This window comes from Chionomys nivalis, unplaced genomic scaffold (genome assembly GCF_950005125.1).
Source record: "Chionomys nivalis unplaced genomic scaffold, mChiNiv1.1 scaffold_75, whole genome shotgun sequence".
NCBI lineage: Eukaryota > Metazoa > Chordata > Mammalia > Rodentia > Cricetidae > Chionomys > Chionomys nivalis.
The window spans coordinates 379990-406509 of NW_026646889.1; the positions used below are offsets into that span (position 1 = coordinate 379990).

Genomic DNA, 26520 nt, shown 5'->3' on the forward strand with positions numbered 1-26520 from the left:
TTAATCTTTCATACAGTTTCTCTTATCTGTACTCTGTACTCTTGATCTGTTTACATATCTTTCATTGTTGGTTATTAGGCATTTCTCTTCAAAGGGTTCAGAAATGACAGAGGTGAGCCTCCTATTCATTTTGCTTCTAAAGTGACTTGGTGATTAAATTATGATGTCTCTGTCATGGAATAAGTATGGGGAGCACCAGAATTATATGACTATACTGTCAAAGAAGTATACATTTACAGTGTTGTGAAAATCATGCTTTTGGTTGTACACATGTATGGGATATTTTAGAATAGAGTGACCTATGATGATGTGCATGTCAACTTCACTTGGGAAGAATGGACTTTGCTGGATCCTTCCCAGAAGAATCTCTACAAAGATGTGATGGTGGAGACCTACAGAAACCTCACTACTATAGGTAAGGCTGAATTATCTTTCATGTTTCAAATAAGGAGACAACTGTTCATTGGTTAATGGTGCTCTTTTGTAATATGATTGAGAAAGAAGAATGGGGTAAATAAATCAGGCATGGTTGTAAGGTTTGCTACAAATGGTAGCTAAATTTTTTTACAATTTTTAATATATAATGTCTGGCACTATATTTTAGGATACAGTTGGGAAGACCATAATGTTGAAGAACATTGTCAAAGTTCTAGAAGACATGAAAGGTAATTTTCATTTATAAATATACAAATATACCTCTGAAGAATTGTAATGCATCCTATATGTTTTAAACAAAAGCAGCAGTGTAAATAATAACATGCATTGATAATTATTAAATTCTCACAAAATTATATACCTTAATTTCAGATAGGTAAACTGCATTTGCTAGTCATTCTTTTAAGAAAGAAGTCAAGGAAACAATGCCTTAACTTATATTACCATTTGAATCATAATACAATGAGAACTATACTGTAAAATTGTCTCTCTGTTTATTTCATATTATTCATATTATAAAAGATATACATGTTGAAAAGATAAGTATATCTCTAAAACTCTTTATTACACTACTAGTCCATAGAAAAGGTAGTTTAAACCATATACTTGTGACTGTGTTAAGTTTAGTGAGGGGGCAGTCATGAATCAAGGGGCAGCTGTTGTGGAGAGGCCTTAATCCAGATGCCACAAGTCTATGAGGACATAAAGTGTGAACTCAATGTGGAAATCTTGTATCTGTTATTCGTCCTTTACTAGGTATATCATATGTTACTATGGATACAAGCCACATGAGCATCTCTCAGAACAAACAGAAGATATGTAGCAGTCTCCATGTTGAGTATACTTGTAGAATTTGATGTAAAAGTATACAAGTAATTGGTTTTATAGCCTCATTGTTAATATATCAACAATCTCACACTTCAGAAAAGCACCATGAGTACTAGGACTGTATAAATATTTCTGTTTGTCCTAGTTCACTTAGCAAATGTAGTATCACTAACAGTATAGGAAACGTTATGAATGCAATAAGAGTGGTAAAGCTCTGAGTTTTTTCAGTTCTCTTCAAATACATGAAAATTCTCATATAGAAAAAAGATTCTGTAAATGTGAATCATGTATCATCAAAGATGAAAAGCAAGCCTTAATAAAGGGGAAAAACAAAATTGTAAACATGGTAATAAAACGTTAACATAGACAGGCTCCAAAACCACAGAGAAACCCTGTCTCAAACAAACAAACAAACAAACAAACAAAAAAAAAAACAACAAAAAAGTTAACATATAATTCCTCTTTAAAATAGGACTAAATTGTAAAGTTAATTCATACAGATAAAAAATTCAACAATGTATTAAATGTAGTAATGCTTTCACATGTACCATTATCATTGTAGGCATGAAAAATGTCAAACTGGAGAGAAAACTTCTGTATATACTCAATGTATTAAAGCCATTACATGTGACAGTCATCTTCACATGCATGAAAAAACACATACTAGATTAAAACCCTATGAAGGAAATGAGTGTGGTAAAGCCTTTTCACATCACAGTCATCTTCAAATGCATAAAAAGACATACACTGGAAAGAAACCCTATGAATGTAATAAGTGTGGTAAAGCCTTTGCATGTCACAGTGATCTTCAAAGGCATGAAAGAAGCCATACTGGAGAGAAACCCTATGAATGCAACCAGTGTGGTAAAGCCTTTGCATGTCACAGTAATCTACAAAGTCATGAAGGAAGCCATACTGGAGAGAAACCCTATGAATGCAACCAGTGTGGTAAAGCCTTTGCACGTCACAGTCATCTACAAAGTCATGAAAGAACCCATACTGGAGAGAAACCCTACGAATGTAACCAGTGCGGTAAAACCTTTGCATGTCACAGTAACCTCCGAAAGCATAAAAGAACCCATACTGGAGAAAAACTCTATAAATGTAATCAATGTTTTAAAACCTTTGCACATCACAGTACTCTTCAAACACATGAAAGAAGCCATACTGGAGAGAAACCCTATGAATGTAACCAGTGTGGTAAAGCCTTTGCACGTCACAGTAATCTACAAAGTCATGAAAGAAGCCATACTGGAGAGAGGCCCTATGAATGTAATCAATGTGGTAAAGCCTTTGCATGTCACAATTATCTCCAAAAGCATAAAAGAACCCATACTGGAGAGAAACCCTATGAATGTAATCACTGTGGTAAAGCTTTTACATGTCACAGTCATCTTCAAAGGCATCAAAGAAGCTATACTGGAGAGAAACCATATGAATGTAACCAGTGTGGTAAAGCCTTTGCATGTCACAGTCATCTACAAAGGCATGAAAGAACCCATACTGGAGAGAAACCCTACGAATGTAATCAGTGTGGTAAAGCCTTTGCATGTCACAATTATCTCCGAAAGCATAAAAGAACCCATACTGGAGAAAAACCCTATGAATGTAATCAGTGTGGTAAAGCCTTTGCATGTCACAGTGATCTTCAAAGGCATGAAAGAACCCATACTGGGGAGAAACCCTATGAATGTAACCAGTGTGGTAAAGCCTTTGCACGTCACAGTAATCTACAAAGTCATGAAAGAAGCCATACTGGAGAGAGGCCCTATGAATGTAATCAATGTGGTAAAGCCTTTGCACATCACAGTCATCTACAAAGTCATGAAAGAACCCATACTGGAGAGAAACCCTATGAATGTAACCAGTGTGGTAAAGCCTTTGCATGTCATAGTAACTTCCGAAAGCATAAAAGAACCCATACTGGAGAAAAACTCTATAAATGTAATCAATGTTTTAAAACCTTTGCACATCACAGTACTCTTCAAACACATGAAAGAAGCCATACTGGAGAGAAACCCTATGAATGCAACCAGTGTGGTAAAGCCTTTGCATGTCACAGTAATCTACAAAGTCATGAAGGAAGCCATACTGGAGAGAAACCCTATGAATGCAACCAGTGTGGTAAAGCCTTTGCACGTCACAGTCATCTACAAAGTCATGAAGGAAGCCATACTGGAGAGAGGCCCTATGAATGTAACCAGTGTGGTAAAGCCTTTGCATGTCATAGTAACCTCAGAAAGCATAAAAGAACCCATATTGGAGAGAAACATTGTGTATGTAATTAGTGTGGTAAAGGCTTTGTTTATCATAGTCATCTTCAAAGACATGAACTAACACATACTGGAGAGAAACCCTATGAATGTAATGAGTGTAGTAAAGCCTTTGTACTTCACAGTACTCTTCAAATGCATAAAAGATCACACACTGGGAATAAACTCTATGAATGTAATCAGTGTGGTAAAGCATTTGCATGTATGAATAATCTAAATCATGAGAAAAAATCATACTGCAGAGAAACCCTATAAATGTATTCAGTGCGGTAAAATTTTGTGCTTTATATAGGAGTAAAATTTTTGTGTGCAACAGTCTTTTAAAATCTTTGCATATTACAATAGACATTGACTACCTGAAATAAAAAAGAGGACTTCTTATTATAAAGTATTTGGTCAGATCTTTAGCCAAAACATTTATAATCAGCTACAAGTGATTTGGTATTCCCCTCTGTATGCTGTGAATGTATTTTGTTGCCTTTGTTTAATAAAAAAAAAAAAGCTGCTTCGGGTCTATGGCATGGCAAAATAGAGCAAGGCAGAAATTCCAAGCAGAGATAGAGGAAAAAAGAAAGTGGAGTCAGACTCCATGTATCTGCTGAAGGAGACAGATGCCCTGGAATCTTACTGGTAAATCACAAGTCTTGTGGTAAAATACAAAATAATAGGAATGGGTTAATTTAACATGTCAGAGTTAGTTAATAAGAACTCTAAGCTGGCTGGGCGGTGGTGGTGCACACCTTTAATCCCAGCACTCGGGAGGCAGAGGCAGAGGCAGGTGGATCTCTGTGAGTTCGAGGCCAGCTTAGTCTACAAGAGCTAGTTCCAGGACAGGCTCCAAAGCCACAGAGAAACCCTGTCTCAAAAACCAAAAAAAAAAATAATTCTAAGCTAATAGGCCCAGCAGTGTTTTAATTAATATAGTTTCTGTGTGATTATTTTGGGTCTAGGCAGCCAGGAATGAACAAGGATCTTCTGCCTACAACACAGGGCTATTTCTTCTGTAGAAATAAATTTGACAGTGTTAACAATCTTTTCAAGCATTATGATGTCATTTTTATACTGTTTGTACTTACAAACTCATGGTAAAATGAATTTAGGAATTTATGAAGTCCTGTGTGTAGGGTGAATGGGCCAGTCAAAGAAACACATCCTGACTCTGAAATCAGAGCCAGTGAAATACATAATTTTGACTCTGAAACTGGAGACAAAGAAATACATCCTGACTCTAAAATCAAAACAAGGAAATACACTTTATTTCTGAATCCAGAGCCAATGAAAGAAACACCTGACACTGAAACCAGACTTAAAAGACTATAAAAGGCCAGTGATAGAACACACTTTGACCCTAAAACAAGAGCCAAAGAAACACACTCTACCCTTGACCAACTGAGCACAAAACCAGCTAATCCCTAAGCTCAAGATCTACCAACCCCTGAGCATGAAATCCAGCCAATCTCTGCATTGTTCAAGATCAGAGATTGACATCTAACCAATTCTCACCCTGAGAATCTTCTCCCTTGGAATACTCTGTGACTAAGAAGTTCTATGTAAGTTCTGTACATGTTCAGTTGGCTTCTGCCCTGGCAGAGATAGCCCCTCTCCTGGATTCTTCCCTTCCAAATAAATTTCTTGAATGAGTTTTGGGTGAAGACCTTCACTGTAGTGGTAAGAAACTGTAGTGGATTGGAACAGAGAAGCTTTGGTCACCTCTGCTGGCAAACTCCCTTAAAGGAGCATGGCAGAAGTAGCAACTATTCACCAAAGACTGCAACATTTCTGCAAGTTTCCCATTAACTCCAGTGAAGCAGAGAAGTAACAATTTGGGCTGAAGCTGAGAAAAAATTGATACCTCTGTTAGGAAACTCCCTAGTGGGGTGGAACAGAGAAGCATTGGGCACCTCTGCTAGGAAACTCCCTTAGGGAAGTGGAGCAGAACAGCCATGGACATCTCTGCTTTGAAGCTCTCTTAGCAGAATGAAGCAGGGCCCAGCTCTGATGGCTCTTTAGGAGAGGAGCAGTATTGCTACATACTGCATGGAGAACATCTTCCACTGGAACACAGCCTCATGTATAGCCGGACTTCCCAATAGCCAGTATTTGTGAGGGACCATCTTTGACAAGTATACCACTTACCAAGGTAGGGACATGGGGATTAGAAAAATAAGTAAAGAGAATAAAGACACAAGTGAAAATAATAAAACAGAAGCATAGGGTAGTACTGGGCCCTCTTAAAGTCCAAAACACAAAACAACCACACCTTAGGTCAGGGTGTGTAATCACACCTGTTAACAACTTTGCCCCCCTGAAACTCTGACCTGCAGACAAGGTGGAAATAGGCTCATGGTTTTGGCCCTCTACAAGGATACCTTTTCTTCTCATGGTTGTAAGTATCCAGTACACTTTCCCTTCACAACTATAAGTATGGCCTGACTTTTAACAATCAGGCTACCATTTTCTTCAGAGCCCTAGGTATCAGGCAACCTTCCGTCCACAGCTTCAGTTATAGCCAGACTTCTCAGCAGTCAGGATTCCTTTCTCCTTATAGCTGTAGGTATCCAGTATACTTTCCCTTCACAGCTGTAGGTATGTCCTGACATAACAGTGAGGGTACCTTTCTCTTCAGAGCTATAACTATTCAGAATGCCTTTTCTCCACAATTTCAGGCATAGCCTGACTTAATAACAGTCAGGGTAGCTTTCCTATCAGCTGTAGATATCCAGGATTGTAGTTGAAGACTGCTCAGGAAGTTTCTGGAGCCATCTAGACCCAAATAGTCACACAGAAAATATATTAGTTACAACACTGTTTGGTCTGTTAGCTCAAGATTCTTAATGACTAATTCTTACATCTTAAATGAACCCATTTCTATTAATCTCACCACAGGCTGTAGATTATCAGTAATGTTCTGTTCTGGCATCTTTCTGCTTGAACAACTACATCTCTTTTATTTTACTCCACCTATTCTCTCTCTCTCTCTCTCTCTCTCTCTCTCTCTCTCTCTCTCTCTCTCTCTCTCTCTTCCAGCCTGACTATATTCTGCCTTGCTGTAGGCCAAAACAACTTTTTTATTTACCAATGGTAATAAATCATGTTCACAGCATACAGAGGGGAATCCCACATCACAAGATACCTTCTCTTCACAACTGTAGGTATAGCCTGACTTCTGACAGTCAGTGTTGTAGGGAGGTTGCTTGTTTGGTTCCGAGCCACCTGGCTAGCTTAGATCTGAAATAACCACACAAACACTGTATAAATTAAATCAGTGCTTGGCCCATTAGCTGTGGCTCCTTATTGGCTAAGTCTTACATATTAATTTAACCCATTTCTATTAATCTGTGCATGGCCATGTGGCTGTGACTTACTGGGTAAAATTCCCAGCATCTGTCTTCAGCATCTCCACTGCATCTCTCTTACTCTGCCCTTCTTTCTCCCAGCATTCAGTTCAGTTTTCCCTCCCTGCCTACCTAAGTTCTGCCCTATCAACAAGCCAAGGCAGTTTTGTTATTCATTAGTGGTAATCACAGCACACAGAGGAGAATCCCACATCAGATCAGGGTATCTTTCTCTACACAGCTATAAATATCCAGACTACCTTCCTATCATAGCTGTAGGTATAGTCTGACTTCTGACAGTCAAGATAACTCCCTGCCCCCAGAGCTGTAACACTTGCACTATGAATTTAAACAATAATGTAACCTTTTTAGATTTTATATTTCTCTTCAATTAAATGGAATCACTGATTCAGGTATAAAACTTTATTGATTTATATTGGTTCCTTTTCTGTTGTTGTGATATAATGTCTAGGTCAACTTATAAAAATTAATTTAGCCTTTGGTTCCAGAGGGATACAGGATCTCTATGAAAGTGATATGGCAGCTGGGCAGTGGTAGTGCATACTTTTGATCCCACACTCAGGAGGCAGAGGCAGGTGGGTCTCTGTGAGTTTGAGGCCAGCTAGTTCTAGGACAGACTTGAAAGCTACAGAGAAACACTTTCTCAAAAAAGAAAAAGAAAGTGTTATGGCTATAAGTGTCTAACATGACAGCTAAAATAGGAAGCTAAGAACTCAAATCCTTAACCTACAGCATGAAGCAGAGAGTGTAAACTAGGAAAACCTACTCCCAGTGACTTATTTCCTCCAGCAGGACAGCATTTCATGAGTCTTCCCAAATGATTCCATCAACTTAGAAGGATTGATTTCTCAGACTTCAAGCATGCCTGATTGTTTCATGGTGAAGAAAAACTCTGTAAGTCATTAGGTGCCTTAATACCTATATTATAAGAATGAATTCTTACATGAGAAAAACTTTTATGAGTGAAAATATGTTTAAAGAGTTGTTTTAATTGTGTGGGTATGTGAATGTGCATGCTGGTTTCTGATAATGTTAGACCCTAGGATTTTCTAGCAGAAATTACAGGAGGTTGTCAAAAAAAATCAGACCTTGGTCCTGGTAGCATACATTTCTTAACTCCCCAGCCATGTTTCTAGTGCTCTAAATATTTTAAAGCCTATTTGTATCAATTAAAAGACAGAAATAGGAATAAACTCACATAAAAGAAAACACTTTCTGAAAATGATTTTGTAAAGGCTTTAGACATTACAGTTGTCTTCAGTTTCAAGAAAAAAATAATGTTCCATTTATTTATCATTGTAGCCTTGAAGGAAGTAAATTATTTACCATGCTCACTGAAGACTGATGGTAGAGATCACTGCATTGTGGTTTCCACTTTGAAACATTTGAGGTAGATACTAATAGTGTGTGACATGTGTGACAAATCCATTTAGTGAAGTTTATTTTGTGGTCCTTATATTTCTTCTGCGACTTTTGTAATCTGTTGTTTTTTACTTAGTGATAGGTATTTTTCTACTATAATGTGTAGAATGGTAACCCCATCATCGAATTGATTCATTTTTTTTTATCTAAATATCAGGCAGTGTGTGATCATACTTTTCAAGTAAGAGTATCTATGAAATGGTGGTGGGTTGTTGCTCCTGGTTTTGTTTTTCATATTTCCACAAATTCTCAAATTCCCTTGAGATTTTCTTGTTTGTTATTCAGTTTTGCTTAGATGTTAGTAATGATTCAGGGATAGATTTGAACTCATGATCCTCATGTGTCTACCTCCTTAGTACAAGTCTAAGGGTAGATGATGTACTCACAACATTTGCTCTTTGGTCAACACAATTTAACAATGTTAATGTTAAAAATGCTTAATAGAAGAGAATATAAGAAATATTAATGATCTCGTGTATGTATTCAAAACAGTATTTTCATTTATCTGGTAGAGATGTAATAAAGTAGGATAATGAACATTCAACTGTGTATCTCATACCATAGCTTGATGTTTTATATGTGTTATAAATATATATTAGAATATATATACATAATACTGATATTCCATGCTTCCCCGGTCCCAATTAGTTAACCATTTTATCTTGAAGAATTGCATTCTAAGGAAATTATCCAGAGATGTCAGGTAATGTAATGGCACTAAGATTTATTTTGTAACAAAGATTTATGGTGTGTCTGCAATGTGATTATTGGCTTTTAGGACCAATGCAGATATGTGGAGACCAGAAGACCACTTTGCAGTTTCTACTTTTGGTCCTCTTAATATGATGATCAAGGTCAGTTTTCCATCCTTGCACACCACAGACCTTTCCCATGGAGCCATTTCACTGGTCCTCAAATAAGATTATGAAGAGTATTATAATAGTAAACTATTGTCCTCTTTTAAGATTGTAAACAAGGACAGATGAACACTGTATAATTTGAATAAAAAATCCTCTTTGCATAGGAAAATATTTATATGATCAAACATCTTTTTAACTTGTTTATTCTGGGGACTAAACATTTGTTTATAACACTTTCTCAAAAATCACAATTGAATTCCAAATAATTGTTTCATTCATTAAAATTGGTTGCTGATAAGCCTGATGACCTGTGTTCTATCTCTGGGTAATCCATATTGCTCCTACAAGTTTTTCTTTTATTTCTAAACTTGGGAAGTGGCATATGCACACTCCTACACACATAAATAATTTTTAATCCTGAATACGTGCAATTGAGTCCAATTGCAGTCAAATAAATCCCTAGGTTTCATCACTAAAACTCACATAGGGGAAGAAAATGATAGACACCTGTGAGTTGCCCAGGTGTATACACACAAACACTGTTCAAACATTTTTACATGGATAAAGTTAATAAAGCAAAGACAATGACCCAATTATTGAGCACATATTAAATGATTGCACATTTCAATTATAGAATTTCAAGAAATTTACTCTTCATCAGAACAATGATTGTCCCTTTTAAATCATACTTTATTTTGTCATTCTCGATTCAATGATAGGTCATTTAAAAATATATACCTCAACTGAATTTAGAGGTGCATGGCTATAATCCTAGCACTTGCAGGATTGTGTTGGGCCAGTCTCTGAGTCTGTGGCCATCTTGGCGCCCATAGTGAATCCATTGCAGCTATGACTCTGTGGACATACCCTGTGTCAAAAATTCCAAAAATACAATCTTATCTCAAATTTTGGAACTTTTCCTAATATAATCTGACTGGACTCTGAATGGTTTTAACAAAAGCTTTTCTTATCTTACATCAAGAGAACTGTGTTAACAATGAAATTGAGAAACAATATGGGGAGGTAAAGAAATCCATTAAGTTCTTTGACAACCATCAAGAGGGGACTTTCCTCACCTTCAAGTGATAGGAGACAGAAGGAATAGTAGCTTATCTTCATCTTCAGCATTATTATCACCTGGAGAGTTGGCTCAGTGCTGCTCCTCTTGGATACCGAAGTTTAATTCCTGGCACCTATATCTGATTCTTCAGAATGACTTGTATTTCCCAGTCTTGGAGATCTGGTGCATTCATCTGGCCTCCTAGGGAACCAGATATGCAAATGGTGGAAAGACAGCTATGTATATGATTACATATTGTTAAAAAGCATTTTCTTCATGTGTCTATTACCTTAGAAAAGAATAGAATTTAATTTAAGTGTATAAGTTTTGCCAGTGAGTATACCAATGGCATGCCAGGAAGCAGTAGTGACTAGAAGATGCTGTCTGATCCCCTGTGACTGGAGTTACTGACAATTGTAAGCTGTCTTTTGGGTGCTGGGAATCAAAAGTCAGGCCCTGTGGGTGAGCAGCCAGTGTTTTAAGGGCTGAGCCTTCTATTCAGTCCCATGAACATGTCATTAATAACAATAAGGTGTGATTGGTTGATCTAAGTAACAGATGACTTCCATTAAATGCAGCCTTCCTGTCTCAAGGTCCACTGTCTTCCAAGTATGAGCAATATTGTTTTTCTTTATCTTTGTATTATAATTCATCAAGAGACTAGAGCACAGTACTGTCTTTATTCTACAGATGGTTGAAACCCACGCTCATGGAGATTGGTGGAGTTTTAATATAATTAAGTGTAACTGCTCATCTTACTCATCCCATCATTCTAATGAATGATGGAATGGAGTTAAAGCCAAGTAAGTCAAGCATGGTTACAGATGTGTAACCATGGTACTTAGAAAGTGGAGGCAGGAATTTCAGGATTTCAAAGTCATCTAAAATGAGAATGGTCAGTAGGGTATGGTGGAAGGCCCATTGAACCCAGGGAGCCTGTGATTTGCTCAGGACAGTGTCCATAGTCTTTCCTGCAGCCCTAGAACTTCAGGGCTGTGGCCCCAGCAAATGTTAGCTGAGGTATTTGCCAATCTAAGTTTTTTTATTCTTGATAATGTTTTCTATCCAAGTCAGCCTAGGTCACTTAAGGGTCAGAATCATGTTGCTCAATAAAGATTTAAATTCTACTACAATTGGGCAAATTAACCTCTGGCAGGGATGAGATCCCTATTTGTGTATCTGAAACAACATGTTCAATTCTGAAACCATAACACAAAACCAAGAGAAATGGACCCAGCAGGTTTTATTAATATAGTTACACCTCCTTATTCATACAGACTTAAGGAAGGAATTAGAAGGGAAAATTTTGGGAATAAATTTTAAATAAAAATGTAGCTTGCGAGATAGCTTAGCAATTAAGAACACTGGGTGGGCCGGGCAATGGTGGCGCATGCCTTTAATCCCAGCACTCGGGAGGCAGAGGCAGGCAGATCTCTGTGAGTTCGAGACCAGCCTGGTCTACAGAGCTAGTTCCAGGACAGGCTCCAAAGAGAAACCCTGTCTCAAAAAACAAACAAAAACAAACAAAAAAACAAAACACTGGGTGTTGTTGCAGAGGGCACAGGTTACATTGCCAAAAACCATGGTTGCTAGCCATCTCCTGCAACTCCAGTTCCAAGGGATCTGATTCACTTATCTGGCTTCTGCAGGTACTGCACAGAGACACCTGTGGGTAAACACCCATATACATAAAATAAAACTTAAAAAATGAGATTCTGTACAGTAATGTCACAGACTTGAAATAAACATCAGTCAGGGAAGTTCATCAAAGAAGCGTCTGTGGCCTTTCTCTGACCCAGCTTGCTTGGAGGCAAAAGAAGGATTATTTTGAGGTTATAGTGGCTCATAATATCTGTTGACTTAAGGGCAATCACAGTGTGGATAGGTGACTTTCCCATAACATTGTTTTAATTTGTGTTCTATGTCCTTTGCATGTGTGAGGATTGTAGCATCAATACATCTTAAATGTATCTTTTAGATCATATATTAAGATCTATTTATCTTTTTAGTCATACATTGTGATATATTTTATTTTGATCATAATGCATAATCTAAAAGGTAGTTTTGTTCTGTAAATCTCCATCTGCCTAAGTGGCTAGACTTGCATTCTCATGTCCCTATTTACACTGTTCAATGTATAACCTCAGGCCTGAACCTAAAAAGACTTAAGGATGTCAGCGCTTGTGGAATGCAAAATCTGGACCAGGTTGTCTCCTCTTTTAGCATTAACCACCATGAATGCATACTGTTATTAACGGAATTTATGTCTATTAAACTTTAAGTGTGTGAATAATTTATCACTGGGAAGACATATTAATTCTAGAATAGCAGTACATCCAGCATTGTAGAAAAATGTTTCTGAGAAAAACATTTCTTTGTTGGATTAGGTAGCCTTGATCCCACACCATTGCTCCCCAGAGAAATTACCTTGTTGTCCTTGTAATTAAACTAAATTCTTAGATTGAAGAATACAATGACCACTGAGCTCTAAAATCAAAAATTTAAGACATGTAGTCAACTGTCCTTCTTTGCTTTGGGAAGGTATTCTAGGAGCCAAGGTCTGATGTCTCACATCTGGACAACACCCCTTTAATCAAGAAGAAAATGTTAGTGAGATTTGTTATCTAAACAACATCTCATATAGACTTATATCTAATGTCTGTGGAGTGCTATCCCTTGTGTTGTTACCAATTCTCTTAGTCTTTTATTAAATTTTCTCCTTGAGTACTGAAGAACAATGCAGGTTGCCAAAATTAATCTTTCTTTCTCTGTTGTCAAGGCCAGTTGAGCAACTAGTCCTCAGAAGTCACTTGGGCTTAGAAGGGATCTCAGACTCTCCAAGTCTCTCTTTTATCATGTGTCCATCATTGTGAGAATAATACAAAAGTTTTGCTTTATTACTGTGGCTTCCTTTGAAGCCTTGAGGAAATATTTCCCACCTTGATCCTCCATTTTAGACTTGATAATGTTTTAGATTCATTGAGTGGGTTCTCCATGGCCTCCATGAACTGAACAATAAGTGATCAATGGCCCTTGTTCCTAGGGACCTCATTGACCTTGTATGGAAAGGGGAGGAATATTCCCCCTTTTGATCCCTCTGACCACATTAGAATGGCCTCTAAGAATGATTATTAAACACCTAGAAGATCAATTTTACATGGTTTATACATTATGTTTAACTACATTATAATATTTCAATATTCAGATACAACTTAATAAACTTTGTTTGACATACATTTTAGCCAGTCCTTGAAATAACTGATATCTGATCTTGCCAACTTCAATAAATATACGATCTCTAAACCTCATCCTTTATATACCTTAAACAACTTACCCAGACCCTCATAGCTTACAAAATCTTTCCTGTCTTGTTTATTCTGGAGCCACTCAGTAATCATTATCTTCATATATCTAAGTCCTTCTTTTTTTCATTAAGGGCATTTACACATTTATGTTCTTCTAACATGTTCTTTTATGTACTGCTTCTATTTTCTAGTATCATGAGAGATAGAAACATTGACAAATATGTTTATGATCTGTTGTGAGATATTTCTCCCCTGTGGAGGGGAGGAAGCAATGTCTTCCCCAACTGTAAGTCCCAGTGAAAATAAAGTACAATTTCACCAAAGTCCATCCTGGGGAACCAAGAAGTTTGTTGAGTTTACTTACTGAACATGGGTGAAAAGATACAAGGATTTTGATACTGCAGTGATTTTAGTCAAAATGACCCCAATGTCCCATACAGAGTGGTACTATTAGGAGGTGGCCTTGTTGGAGGAAGTATGTCATAGTCACTTTCTGCTATATGTTGATCTGGATGTAGAACTCTCAGTTCTTTCTCCAGTGCTGTGTCTGCCTTTATCTTCCATGTTTTCCGTCATGATGATAATGGACTAAACTCTCTGAAACTGTAAGCCAGCCTCAATAAAATATTTTCCTTTATAAGTTTTTGCTGTGGTCATGGTGTCTCTTCACAGCAATAGAAACTCTAAGATTCCCAAAAGCAGCTCCACAGGAATGTCCCCAGTGTGTACAATGGCTCTTCCATAGCTGCATATGTGGAGCTTACCTTCTCTCTACTCTTCCACTGCCCATATACTCTCTATTATATTACTTTTCTCAGTGGATGTAGGAAGTAAGCCTGTTAGCACTCACGTTAAATTAACACTTTTAAAGATGGCTTTCTCATAAGTGCATATACCGAATCTACATCTTCCCAAGTCTTTCCCAGGCTATGTACTCTAGCTCATCCCTAGAACCACAAGGTCACATATCATTGTATACAGTTGCCTGGAAAAGAGACTACATACTTGATGGAGGGGATACCTTCTTTCATGAGAGAATATCAACAGTCAGCAAACGTGGTGGTGGTCATCCTTTGTAAACAGGCACAGTTGATCACAGGAAAGTACTGATTGTCTTAAGTTAGTGCTGGGTAATAACAATTAAATGAAAGAAAGCTGAATCAAAATGATGGAGGAGTTACTTTCAATTAATAAAGAAACTGCCTTGGCCCATTTATAGGCCAGCCCTTAGGTGGGTGGAGTAAACAGACAGAATGCTGGGAGAAAGAAGCTGAGTCAGGGAGTCGCCATGATTCTCCTACTCCAGACAGACGCAAGTTAAGATCTTCCCTGGTAAGCCAACTCGTTGTGCTACACAGAATATTAGAAATGGGTTAGATCAATATGTAAGAGCTAGCCAATAACAGACTGGAACTAATGGGCCAAACAGTGATTAAAAGAATACAGTTTCCGTGTAATTATTTCGGGGCATAAGCTAGCCATGCGGGCGGCTGGGTGCCGGGGACACAGCCCCGCCGCTCTTATTACAACAGAGTGGCACCCAACGTGCTAATGAACTCCACATAAAACCTGAGAGGGCTTAAAAAGGACACAGAGAGAATTTAAGACAGTTTTTGCTGTTTATGGGTTGCATACCACAAAGAAATTTTCCTGACTCAGCAACAGGAAAAAACTGGCTATTTTAAAATGCCGGCTTTCTGGGCTGTGCCGCCATTTCAATCTCTGTCTGGCTCCTGTGGGAGACAGAGCTTTTAAATGGAGCATTTGGAGTAAAGTGCTACGATTTGTTTGATGGCAACTAGACTCACTGTGTGCCTAAAAGGAAGTCATTTTGTGCTGCGGCTCAGAGGCACAAACAGCTCCACCATGCTACTGGTACAATGTGCAAGGATCAGAGGCACGAGTGGCTCCGCCATGTTGGACTGGGCGGGGCAAGCAGGCAGCACCTGTTTTTGACCTAGGAATGTCACAGCTTAGATTCTTAAGTGCTTAGCGATTTAAAAGCACAAAACAAAGTGCTCCTGGATAGTAAAAAAAATTAGATTCACAATAGAACTGATTCAGACACTGTTGGATAAATGTACGTAGGCTTAAGAGAGAGAAAAAAATATATATAAAAAATAAAGAGGGAGGGGGAATGGAGTGGGGGGAGGTGAAGAGGAGTGGGGATAGGGGGAGGGAAGTGGGGGGAGGGGGCAATATTTGGGAGGAGGGGAGGGAAATGGGAAATGGGGAGCAGGTGGAAATTTTAATTAAAAAAGAATAAAAATAAAAAAAAATAAAAAAAATAAAGTTAATGTCTTAAAAAATGGGTAAAGTCTTTAAAGAGACAGAGTACAGATAGTTATAGATTAAAAGAAATAAAAAAAATAAGCCACGTAAAAATAAAAAATTCACAGAGAGTCTGGATTCTTTGTATTATTGTGGTTTCTTTAAAATTTTTGACTATAAAGGAGCTAAGTACAGAGAGACATTTCATTATATGGGCTGCCAAGCTAAACCAGAATGGATACAAGGGTATTATGATTTCAAAATATGGGTCTAAGGATATGATGCTTTGGAGAGGGTCTTCTTTTGTTTTCACGGAGGATGAGACTCTGTGGATTGCATCTATCCCAATGTGGTATGATAGAACACACCCTCCTGAAAGGTTGCTGTAAACACCTTCAGAAAATTACTTCATTCAACTGCCGACTGAGATGACCCTGACACACAGGTTACACCATAAAAGATCTGAATACAGCGCCCCCATTCAGCAGGAAGCAGTTTGGAGAAAAAAACTGTGCCCATGTTCCCAAATATTGTTTATAAATGTTCTTTTACATTTAAAGGGGGATATGATATAGACATAAATAATTTACATTGGTATGGATTTTAAGGTCAATTTTGTTATATATATATGTATTTCTGCTCTTGATTAAGGTATTGTGATTATGTAGTTCATTTAAAAATGTAATGTATAATTAGGAAATATAGGTTGTTAATGGATAATCATCGATAATAGTCAAGCTTGTAGTCATGTTAGTTAGATTTTCTAGATATATAGAAATATATTTCAATTAAATAGGCATTCTTCATATCTTTCAAAGACTACAGAATATGACATTTTAAATATTTTAATAACTTAGGGTTTTTCATGACAATGAGACACGTCTGCTCCTGGCAGCACCAGTCTACTTCGAGAGGAAGATGGGCATCAAAGAGACTCCTTATGGAGTTTAATAGTCATTTGGGCAAGAAACTGCTCTTGCCTGGACTGTTGCATAAACTGGACACAAAAAACCCACCGAGAGAGGACTGCTAAACTTGCCTAAAATTGAGATGGTCTTTCGGGGTTCCTGATTCATAAAAGAGTCTACAAGACATTCTACAGGACACAGCAGAAAGTGACTAAACTATCTTTAAATTTTCCTGCTTCATGAAAATGTCTGCTGGATACTATGGGCCTGAAGGCCAAAGATGGATGCCCCAATGGTACAGAGGAACTTTGGGTAACTGTCCAGGCAGCGAGATGTCTCTGTCATTTCTAGAGTTTTGGACTTCTTGTTTGCTTAGATAATATTATATCCTTCTGGAGTCTTTGATGGAGTTAAAGAATAGATAAATAGTTATAGTTTTCCTTAGTTATAATAAGAGAAAAAATAGATATAAATATTGTAACTGTAATTCTTGCTTGATAACCATTTTGTTATATATAATTTTACTATGTTAAAGTTAAAGCCTTTCTTTTTTGTTTAAACAAAAAAAAGGGGAAATGATGGAGGAGTTACTTTCAATTAATAAAGAAACTGCCTTGGCCCATTTATAGGCCAGCCCTTAGGTGGGTGGAGTAAACAGACAGAATGCTGGGAGAAAGAAGCCGAGTCAGGGAGTCGCCATGATTCTCCTACTCCAGACAGACGCAGGTTAAGATCTTCCCTGGTAAGCCAACTCGTTGTGCTACACAGAATATTAGAAATGGGTTAGATCAATATGTAAGAGCTAGCCAATAACAGACTGGAACTAATGGGCCAGACAGTGATTTAAAAAATACAGTTTCCGTGTAATTATTTCGGGGCATAAGCTAGCCATGCGGGCGGCTGGGTGCCGGGGACACAGCCCCGCCGCTCTTATTACAACATCAAAACTAAAAGATAATGTAAGAAATTAATATTTCTTAGGTACAAACTGTTCAACTAAACCTTGGGTAAAACACAAGACACTCTTTGTATGATACATGGCATCACTACTGTAACCATGCTTTTGGATTTTAATGTGAGTATGTAGTTGATACCAAGAAACAACAAATATCATCACGGAATTGATGTTTACAACATCCAGTACAACACAACTAAGAAATCCCTCTTAAAACTAGTCATGCTCCAGCTTAATCTAGAGTGTCCTTTACACAGAGGGTTTCTCATTTGTTGTTCTCACTACAGATTTATATACACAAAAGGTAAATAAACATTAACATTTTAGCATTCAAATCTCTAACAGTCCTCTTTAACATACATACAACTTGTCTTTGGGGTATTTCAGAGGCAGCCCTCCCTCAGCCAAATTCTACTTTGTGTGACTTACTAATTATTGGCCAATCCTTTTTATCACCAATTTTACTCTTCTGTGTTGCAATTTAGTAGTGTAATAGATGCCATTTACAACTCCCACAAATTACCTCCAAATGGACCTTACACCTAAATGTCAAATGCTAAGTGCAGAACTTCTAGAAGATACTTGAAACTAGGCCTCTCTAAGTTTGTCAACCTGCCATGGCTTTGGGAGGTTTCTTTAAGGCCCTCATGTATATAGCAATAACAGCTGTGTCTCTAATCTCAGGAATATGCTTGAGAGAGCTGGTAAAGATGTGGGGCCAGGGCCTTTGGACAATGTTTTTTTTTCAGATCCTCAGAACCAATAACTTTTCATGGAAGGGTGAAAACTGGTTATCAGTCCCAACACCACTGTGGACTTTGTTTATAATGTTCTTGAGTTACCCAATGTTCCTCTTTTGTAACATTGTCTGATTAGCCTCTTTCTGAATTTGTATACTTCCATTTAAAACCGAACCCATTGTTTTACATTAGCAAGACATTGATATTAAATTTGGCATACATCTCCAGCCAATCTGGGATATGTCTGTCTTTAGATTAACCCACCTGGTTCAGACCTCACTAGCCAATCAGAGCCTCCAGCAGACCCACCAGTCAAATGGGAGGGTTCTTCCTGAAGTCAGGCTTCTGGTTTAGCTCTTCCTGAAGAAAAAAATCACAGTCTCTCTCATACACTGCATCTTAGGTTCCCTTGTGGGAAGAGAGCTTGTCATCTCAGCAGCTGCACCATGGAGAGTGAGTGGTTGTTCTCCACAGATGGGAGGAGCGGTGGGCCAAGGTGAGTAAGGGGCCAATGTCCCCATGTGTGGAGGAGTGGCCGGCCTTGGTATGTGAGGGGCCGCTCTCGCTGGTGGTGTGGTGGGACCTCCCCTGGCTGGGTGGGAGTCAGTGGACAGACACAGAGTTTAGTGTGTTTCTGCCTCATCCTAAGTAGTTCTAAGTGATCCCTGCTGGCAGCCTCTGAATAACTTCACTGTCTGGGCGGTGTCTGCACAGAGCAGAGCATAGGGAGCCTCAAGTGGTGGTGCCTGTAGTGCTTATATTGTCGCATGTGGAGAGATATCACCAGATTTGCCAAACTTGGAGACTGGTGTCTCCAGTATCTTCAGAAGTTCTGCACTTTTAACATTTAGGTTTAGGATCCATCTGTAGTTAATTTTATGGAGCTTGTAAATGGTTTCTCCTGTGTAGAGTATCACTCCAGTGCTAAACTGTGATGTAGAAGAGTATAATTGACAATAGAATTAATGGAATAATGATTTACCAGTTCTTAGGAGACATTAAGTCACACAAAGTAGAATTTAAGTAAGGGAGGACCACATCCCAAATACCTCAAAGATAAGTAGTATGCTAACCATACCTGTTAGAGATTAGTATGATGAGATGCAAATGTTTGTTCACCAGGGTTAATCAGCCATTAAGGTACATTCCTATAACAAATGAGACAATCATGATTTACAACCAGCCAGAAGACCCATTTCCCCATCAGAGGCCTCTAACCTGCTTCTCGGGGGCCATTATAGGGTCACAACCTGTGTGTCATGAAAGCATAGTAATTATAGAACAACTGCATTTTTCAGCTTTTAGAAAAGCAGTTTAGAGTCGATGTCCCCTATACTGATTGAGGTGGACTTGAATTCTGTCTGTAGCCCCACAGGGCATTGCCCTTGTTATCCTCCTGGCTAACCAGCATAAATTTTTGGATTACAAGTATGCTGCACCACAGAGTTCTAAAATTATCAGTTTGAGTCATATAGAGCATGGCTCCTTCCTTCAGACCAGAAGAGTAGGAAGAGTGTACTGTGTACACTGCAGGGGACACACTGGACAATGGCTAGATCACAGACTGAAGTCTAAGGTCATGAGCTTCAGACCAGAAGAGTAGGAAGAGTGTATGGTGTGCACTGCAGGGGACACTCTGGACAATAGCTAGATCACAGACTGAAGTCTAAGGTCATGGGTGGCAGGGGTGTCCATTACAAAGAAGGATCTGATGGGTCAGAGTGTGTGATTTTCCATCATATATTAATTCCTTCAGGGTGAATGAAGACAGACACCAGTGGGTGTACAGTTTAGGGAGGAGAGCTTGAACTGCTAAGCATTTAGTTTCCATTAGTGAATGTTGGACTCTAGCGTCCAAACACCGAGGAGGAGTAGCCCCCAGAGACCATCTCATATATCACAGCCAATGTAAAAGCATGAGAATTTTATTAATTCTGTCATGACAGGGTCCCCCAGCATTCGGGAAACTGAGGGACCCTGAATAGATGGCACAGGCTACTTTTAAAGGGGCCACAGAAACAAGGGGGTTGTTCTTTGACTATTTTGATTGGCTTATTTAAAGGGCTATTACCAATAATTGACTGGAGAGCTGTTGCCAGATCAGGTGAGGTAAGAGGTCATTTTGACCCTGTTTCCCAGGGGACTGAACCCAGGAACTGAGTACGTGTGAGTGTAGCTGTTAGGTCCTTGGTTCCCAGGGGAGCAGGGGAAGCACTATGGCACGGAGGCTGAGAGGATTCAGAATTGTCAAAATGGCTTCAGGATTGTCTTAAAGTCTTACATGCTGTTACGTCCTTGGTTCCCAAGGGAGGAGGGGTAGCACTATGGCACGGAGGCTGAGAGGATTATGAATTGTCAAAATGGCTTCAGGATTGTCTTAAAGTCTTACATGAACTCTCCCATGCAGATGTGTGCAGTCCTGTTTGACACAGTGAAGTCAGCTCAGATGATTGAGACATAGGCCATTGGCTGTAACTCCATGTGTCAGCTCACAGCACCCAGCAGCTAACATTTTACATGAGACAAAGTCATATATTTTCTTATTAATGATGGTGGAGGAGTAGTGGTTCTTTGCTCAGCTGAACCAATACAACAGGAAGTAAATTTCTAAAAATTAAACAACAAATGACAAAAATTATTTAAAATCATACAATTTGAAATATATCTCTCTCTTCACATTTAAACACTGTAAAGCTGGTAGCACATACTTAAGTCCTGGCATTGGTGAAGGCCAAAGCAAAGCGATCATGAGCTGATAATAAAACCCTATCCTAAAAAACACAAAACTAAACAATGAACTGAGATACTATGGAGCTGAACATGTAGTATTCCATGGTAGAATACTTGTCTAGCATGTATGAAGCTTGTGTTTGTTACCAACCGATGGAAAGACAAATAACTAAATTTAAAAATTAAGTAAAAATAAGAGGAAAACATTATATAAAAGTAAGCAAATAAACACTTTGAAAATAGAAGTGAAAGTCAATTTTTCAACTGGATCACAACATAAATAGAGAAGTATATACCTAAGGCATCAACATCAAATTTATTTATTTATTTATTTATTTATTTATTTATTTATTTTTGGATTTTCGAGACAGGGTTTCTCCGTAGCTTTTGGTTCCTGTCCTGGAACTCCCACCAGTACTCTAGATGACATCCAGGTTGTGAGGAGAGCCCGAGACTTGAACTTAAGTCATTCTAAGGCTAAGGCTATCAGGCATTTACAAAAGCTGTGGAGTTTGAAAATTGTTAGGTTTGGGTGTGAAAGCCCAAAGTTCAAATGCCCAAGAGCATTGCTTGGGGTGTACCTGAGGACCAGTTGGTATGAACTGTATTCTATCCACTCAACTGGTGGATACATCTAGGTATTGTATTCTTTTATCAATTCATGTAGCTTGTCAGTGACAGTACCCTACATCCCCCACTTTGTGGCCCCCACTGGGACCTTAAAGATCCTCTGTCTCCAACCCATCAATCCCTGGTACCTGCCTTCTGACATGAATAAGGATATTCTACAAACATTTATATCTCTCCCTTTGGCTAACAACTCATGAAATAGTGGATACCATGAAATTCTTATTTCTTTGATAATTTTCATTCAGGGAAAAGACTGACTGCTGATAAAACGATCTGTACTGAAGAAATGTTTTCTCCTCTTACCTCCTTGGAGGAGAGACAGGAGCTGAGGTTGGGGGAGGGTTTTAGAGATGGGAAAACTTTAATTATAAGACTTAGTTATATTACTTTGTTGTGCATATGTCTTGCTTTTTATCTAAACCTGTTAGAACCCCAAGAATGAATCAATTGCTTTATATCTTCATCATTGTTCTAAATTAGTCACAATACAAAAAAGTAATGTTTACAATTTTTATGAATAATGTGCTCCTGTTTTCTATTGTTTTCATTTATTTTAAAGAATACTCTCACTATGAAACTCTGGGTGGCCTGGAACTCACTATATAGACTAGGCTCTTCTAGACATCAGAGAGATTTGCCCACTTTGTCTCCAGTGTGTCTGAATTATAGATGGGTACATCACAGATAACTTTTTTTTTTTTTTTTTGGTTTTTCGAGACAGGCTTTCTCTGTGGTTTTGGAGCCTGTCCTGGAACAAGCTCTTGTAGACCAGGCTGGTCTCGAACTCACAGAGATCTGCCTGCCTCTGCCTCCCAAGTGCTGGGATTAAAGGCGTGCGCCACCACCGCCCTGCTACAGATAACTAATTTTGACTTTTCAAGAAAGGGTTTCTTTGTTTATCCTTGGCTATCCTGGAACTAGCTCTGTAGTCAAGGCTGGCCTTGAATTTACAGAGATCCATATGCCTCTGTTTCCCAAATGGTAATGTACTAATGTAATTTGGTTCTTTTCATTGGAGAATTCATACCGGAGAGAAAGCATATGAATGTTGTCAGTCTGGTAAGGCATTTATCCTCAAGAATGACCTCACTAAGCACCAGTGAGTTCACACTGAACAGGAGACTCGTAAGTGTAGCCAGAGTGACATTATCTTTAGCCGGCACTCTCTATGATCTGTCAGATAGCTCAAGCTGAAGGCAGTTCTTCACATTCTACCAGTGTGGGACAGGGTTGCTAACCAGGCAAATTGTGCCATAGAAAGCACCTACTGATGCAATACAGACCATCTCTCACCATGAATAGAATGGCTGAAGAGAAGCTGTGCAAATTGGGTCTTGTAGATATGCTTACAATCTTATTAGCACTCTGTTGCCTCTCATAGTCTGGGCCCTGGATGGGGGCAAAACAAATTTCATTCAAGTATACAAATCAGGTTTTGTTCTTTGTAAAATTCTTACTAAATGCATTGACCTGGGAGCATTCTTGACCAAGCCTTAAATCTAAGAAATCTTAAAGAAGTTGAGATAAAATACAGCTTCATTATTCCCTTCAGAAGCAAATAAATGTATGTCACTGTGGAGAGTTGTTCCTGATAATAAAATACAAGTTAATAGTTATTGCTCCAAGTGATGGGAAATAATATTCAATCAGGTTTGTATGTCACTGTTGACTTAATTTACTTGACTTATGGAACACTTAATAGAGTTTAGCATGTTTTATATATCTTATAAGAACATTTTGGCTAGTAACAAATAGAATGCATATAAAGTAAAACAAAGAAATATATTTTATACTTTAAGTAATCCATTTAAATATACTTGCATAGGTCAAACATTGACTGGAAAGAATATAAAGTGTGTAGATAAATGAACAAAAATTTATTTGTTAGATGATAGTATTTTGAGTGTGGGTTTTATTTTGTGTGATGCTATAGATTGAACCCAAAGCCTTGAAATGCTAGACAAACTATCACTGGGTTGTATCCCTAGCACAAAAGAGTTTCATTGAGATAACTTAAGACATAAAAATTTGGAATGTTATTTTAATCTCTATTCTGAAGCACGAGGAGTACCTTCTTGCAAATCTTACAGTCAATTCTAAATGATTTGAAGCATTGGTTAGGATTCCACTTAAGATGTGGTAGTAACAACTACTAAAAATTTAGACATAAAGCCTCTCTGGAAGCCGGGCGGTGGTGGCACACGCCTTTAATCCCAGCACTAGGGAGGCAGAGGCGGGCGGATCTCTGGGAGTTCGAGACCAGCCTGGTCTACAAGAGCTAGTTCCAGGACAGGCTCCAAAACCACAGAGAAACCCTGTCTCTAAAAACCAAAACAAACAAACAAACAAACAAACAAACAAAAACTCTCTGGATAAAGAGAGCTGAGAGAATGCTAGGCATCAGATACAGCAGAGAGTCAGCCTTCCCTCATGATTAGGAACAGATATCTAGGCAGTGTTGAGATCAAGTGTGCCCTGAGGTAAATACAACTACTTCCAGGAAATCGTCCTTTCAAAAAAAGTCCTTTATGACAAAAATGTAGTGATCAAGTGTAATGACTTGTCTGTCTTCTCAGTGCCTAACAAATGGAACTGTCTCCTCTGTACATTAGAACTGGTGGTAGTGTTTAACTTGAGTGGTCATGGCTAATCAACATGAGTAAATACATAGCTTAGAATACATATATCAAATGGGTAGAGCTGTAGGTTTTATTTTAGTCTACCTGGCCCAGAACCTGTGGCCCTCATCCTTCTTTGGCCTCCCAAGTGCTGGGATCACATGTGTTTGTCATCATGCCCAGATTTAAAATCCTTCACATTATTACTTCACTTTAATGTCTTATTTAATTAAACCTGCTGTGGTTTACTCACTCCACTTTCCTTTTACATAAATTAGGACCTAACCTGGAAATATCACTGATAAATACCAAGTTTTGATTTCTGAGACCAGTTAACAACTTTTAATATTGTATCCCAAATTGTTTTGTTTGTACAAAGATCTTCCTTCCTAGGGAGGAGACCCAAGTCTTCAGATATTTTGGAAAGTCCATGACCCGAAAAAATATTCAAGATCTGTTTTAATTTTCTGTTTTATTCATTCCGTTTCCTTATGTGTTCTGGGGGGTCGCTGTAAATGCTCTGGTCGGCAGAGGAATGGTATTCAAGAGGCAAGAAGGAAATCTGGTCAACATGACTTAGCTGATACTGGTTCAAATTTCTGAAGTCAGACTCTCAGCAGTTTACTGAAAGCACATTCAAGCACAGTACAATTTGGGGGAAATTTTCCCCATGTAATACAATGCCCTTGCACAAGGAGGCATAACCATATCCAAACTTAAAGTACATGTCACTTCTTTTGAGAAGATTGGTTCTAGAGAAAGGCAACATTTATTACCATTTTGTTTTGCTTTGTTTTGTTTTGTTTTGTTTTGTTTTGTTGAGACAGGGTTTCTTTGTGTTGACATGGCTGTCCTGGAACTTGCTCTGTAGATCAGGCTGGGCTCAAACTCAGAGATCCACTTCTGCTTTCCAAGTGGGATTAAAGGCATGTGCCACCACTGTCAAACTTACTTGCATTATCTTAAGGGCTTAGGGAGGGATTTGGTATGGTGTGGGAACTTTGGGAAGATCCTGGTCATAGAAATAATGCAAATGTCATGTAGACTGTTAACCACCTCTGGTCCTGCTTGTGAAAGCTTTGTATGGTCTGGATCTACAGATAATGCAGATCACCAGACCATTAGTCACTTCCATGTCCAGCCTGGGTGTAAACTCAGGTTATATATCTTTTCTCTTGAAAAGAGCCCTCTGTGTTTATCATTCCTGTTTTTTGTGAATGTGCTCCCAACATGTGTATCCTATGTGTGTGCTGTAAAAGTTATCAAAAACTCAAAATGAAGTTGTTTAGATCAATCCAAGCAAAATAATTAAATTGAGAGCTTATAAAGGAGGAGTCCTTATGCATATTTACCTGGTAGAAGAAACTGTCACAAAACATTACCAGGTCCTCAAGCTTGCAGAATGGCTGCTGCATAGTAGTATAAAGAGTCCATCTGTCCAGCAACTGTCTGGTCAACTCTGGCTGATATTGTGGTCAAGAATTAGTCTTTCAAAAGATTTGAGGTAATTCTTATTTTGTATTTATAAATATCCTCTGCCAGAAATATAGCTCAGTGTAAAACCATTGTCTGGCTGTGTGGGGTTGCAAGCTGACTTCCAGGACTATTATTAAAAATGTCCCCTGCCTCCCCCTCACTGAATGCTCCCACAGTTTCTATAGTACATGTGTTCCCATTGCAATGATCTGCTCTTACCACTACAATACTGTTCCTCCCAGAAGTTAATTTATTTTTTCAGTTTTAATTCATTCATTTCAGTCAAAACCAGGTACTCACTGGCATTTGCCATTTTATACTACAGGTAATGTTCGGTATTTGTTGTCGGATGACATCTGAGTGTTAGAAGATGGAGTTCTCGGTATCTTGGGGAAATCTAGGAATGATGGTTAGAATCAAACTTGAGAAACACAGAGAACAGGACATCGTTCTGACAACACATGACTCATTTAACTCAATCATACAGTTGAAACTCTATCAGAAGGTTATTGTGTGGACTGACTGTAATGCATGGAATACTTAAAAAGTGCCTGGCCCTTAGCAGGGATCTTTATCTGAGCAGTGAACAATGCTAGCTTTGCCCTCAAGACCTGGAAGTTCAGTAAATGGTGAAGGGGCTAGTGGGTAGGGTC

The 26520-nt window shown here is 38.4% G+C and overlaps 1 protein-coding gene across 1 annotated transcript; it reads left to right on the forward strand.

Annotated features, from left to right (window-relative positions):
- Window positions 1-625: 625 nt before the first annotated feature.
- LOC130869099 (zinc finger protein 844-like) lies at window positions 626-3171 on the forward strand (the record flags this gene model as incomplete). Its single annotated transcript, XM_057761185.1, has 2 exons — window positions 626-665; window positions 2078-3171. Coding segments are annotated over exons 1-2 (1134 nt in total), but the record flags the coding sequence as incomplete, so codon positions are not given.
- Window positions 3172-26520: the final 23349 nt, after the last annotated feature.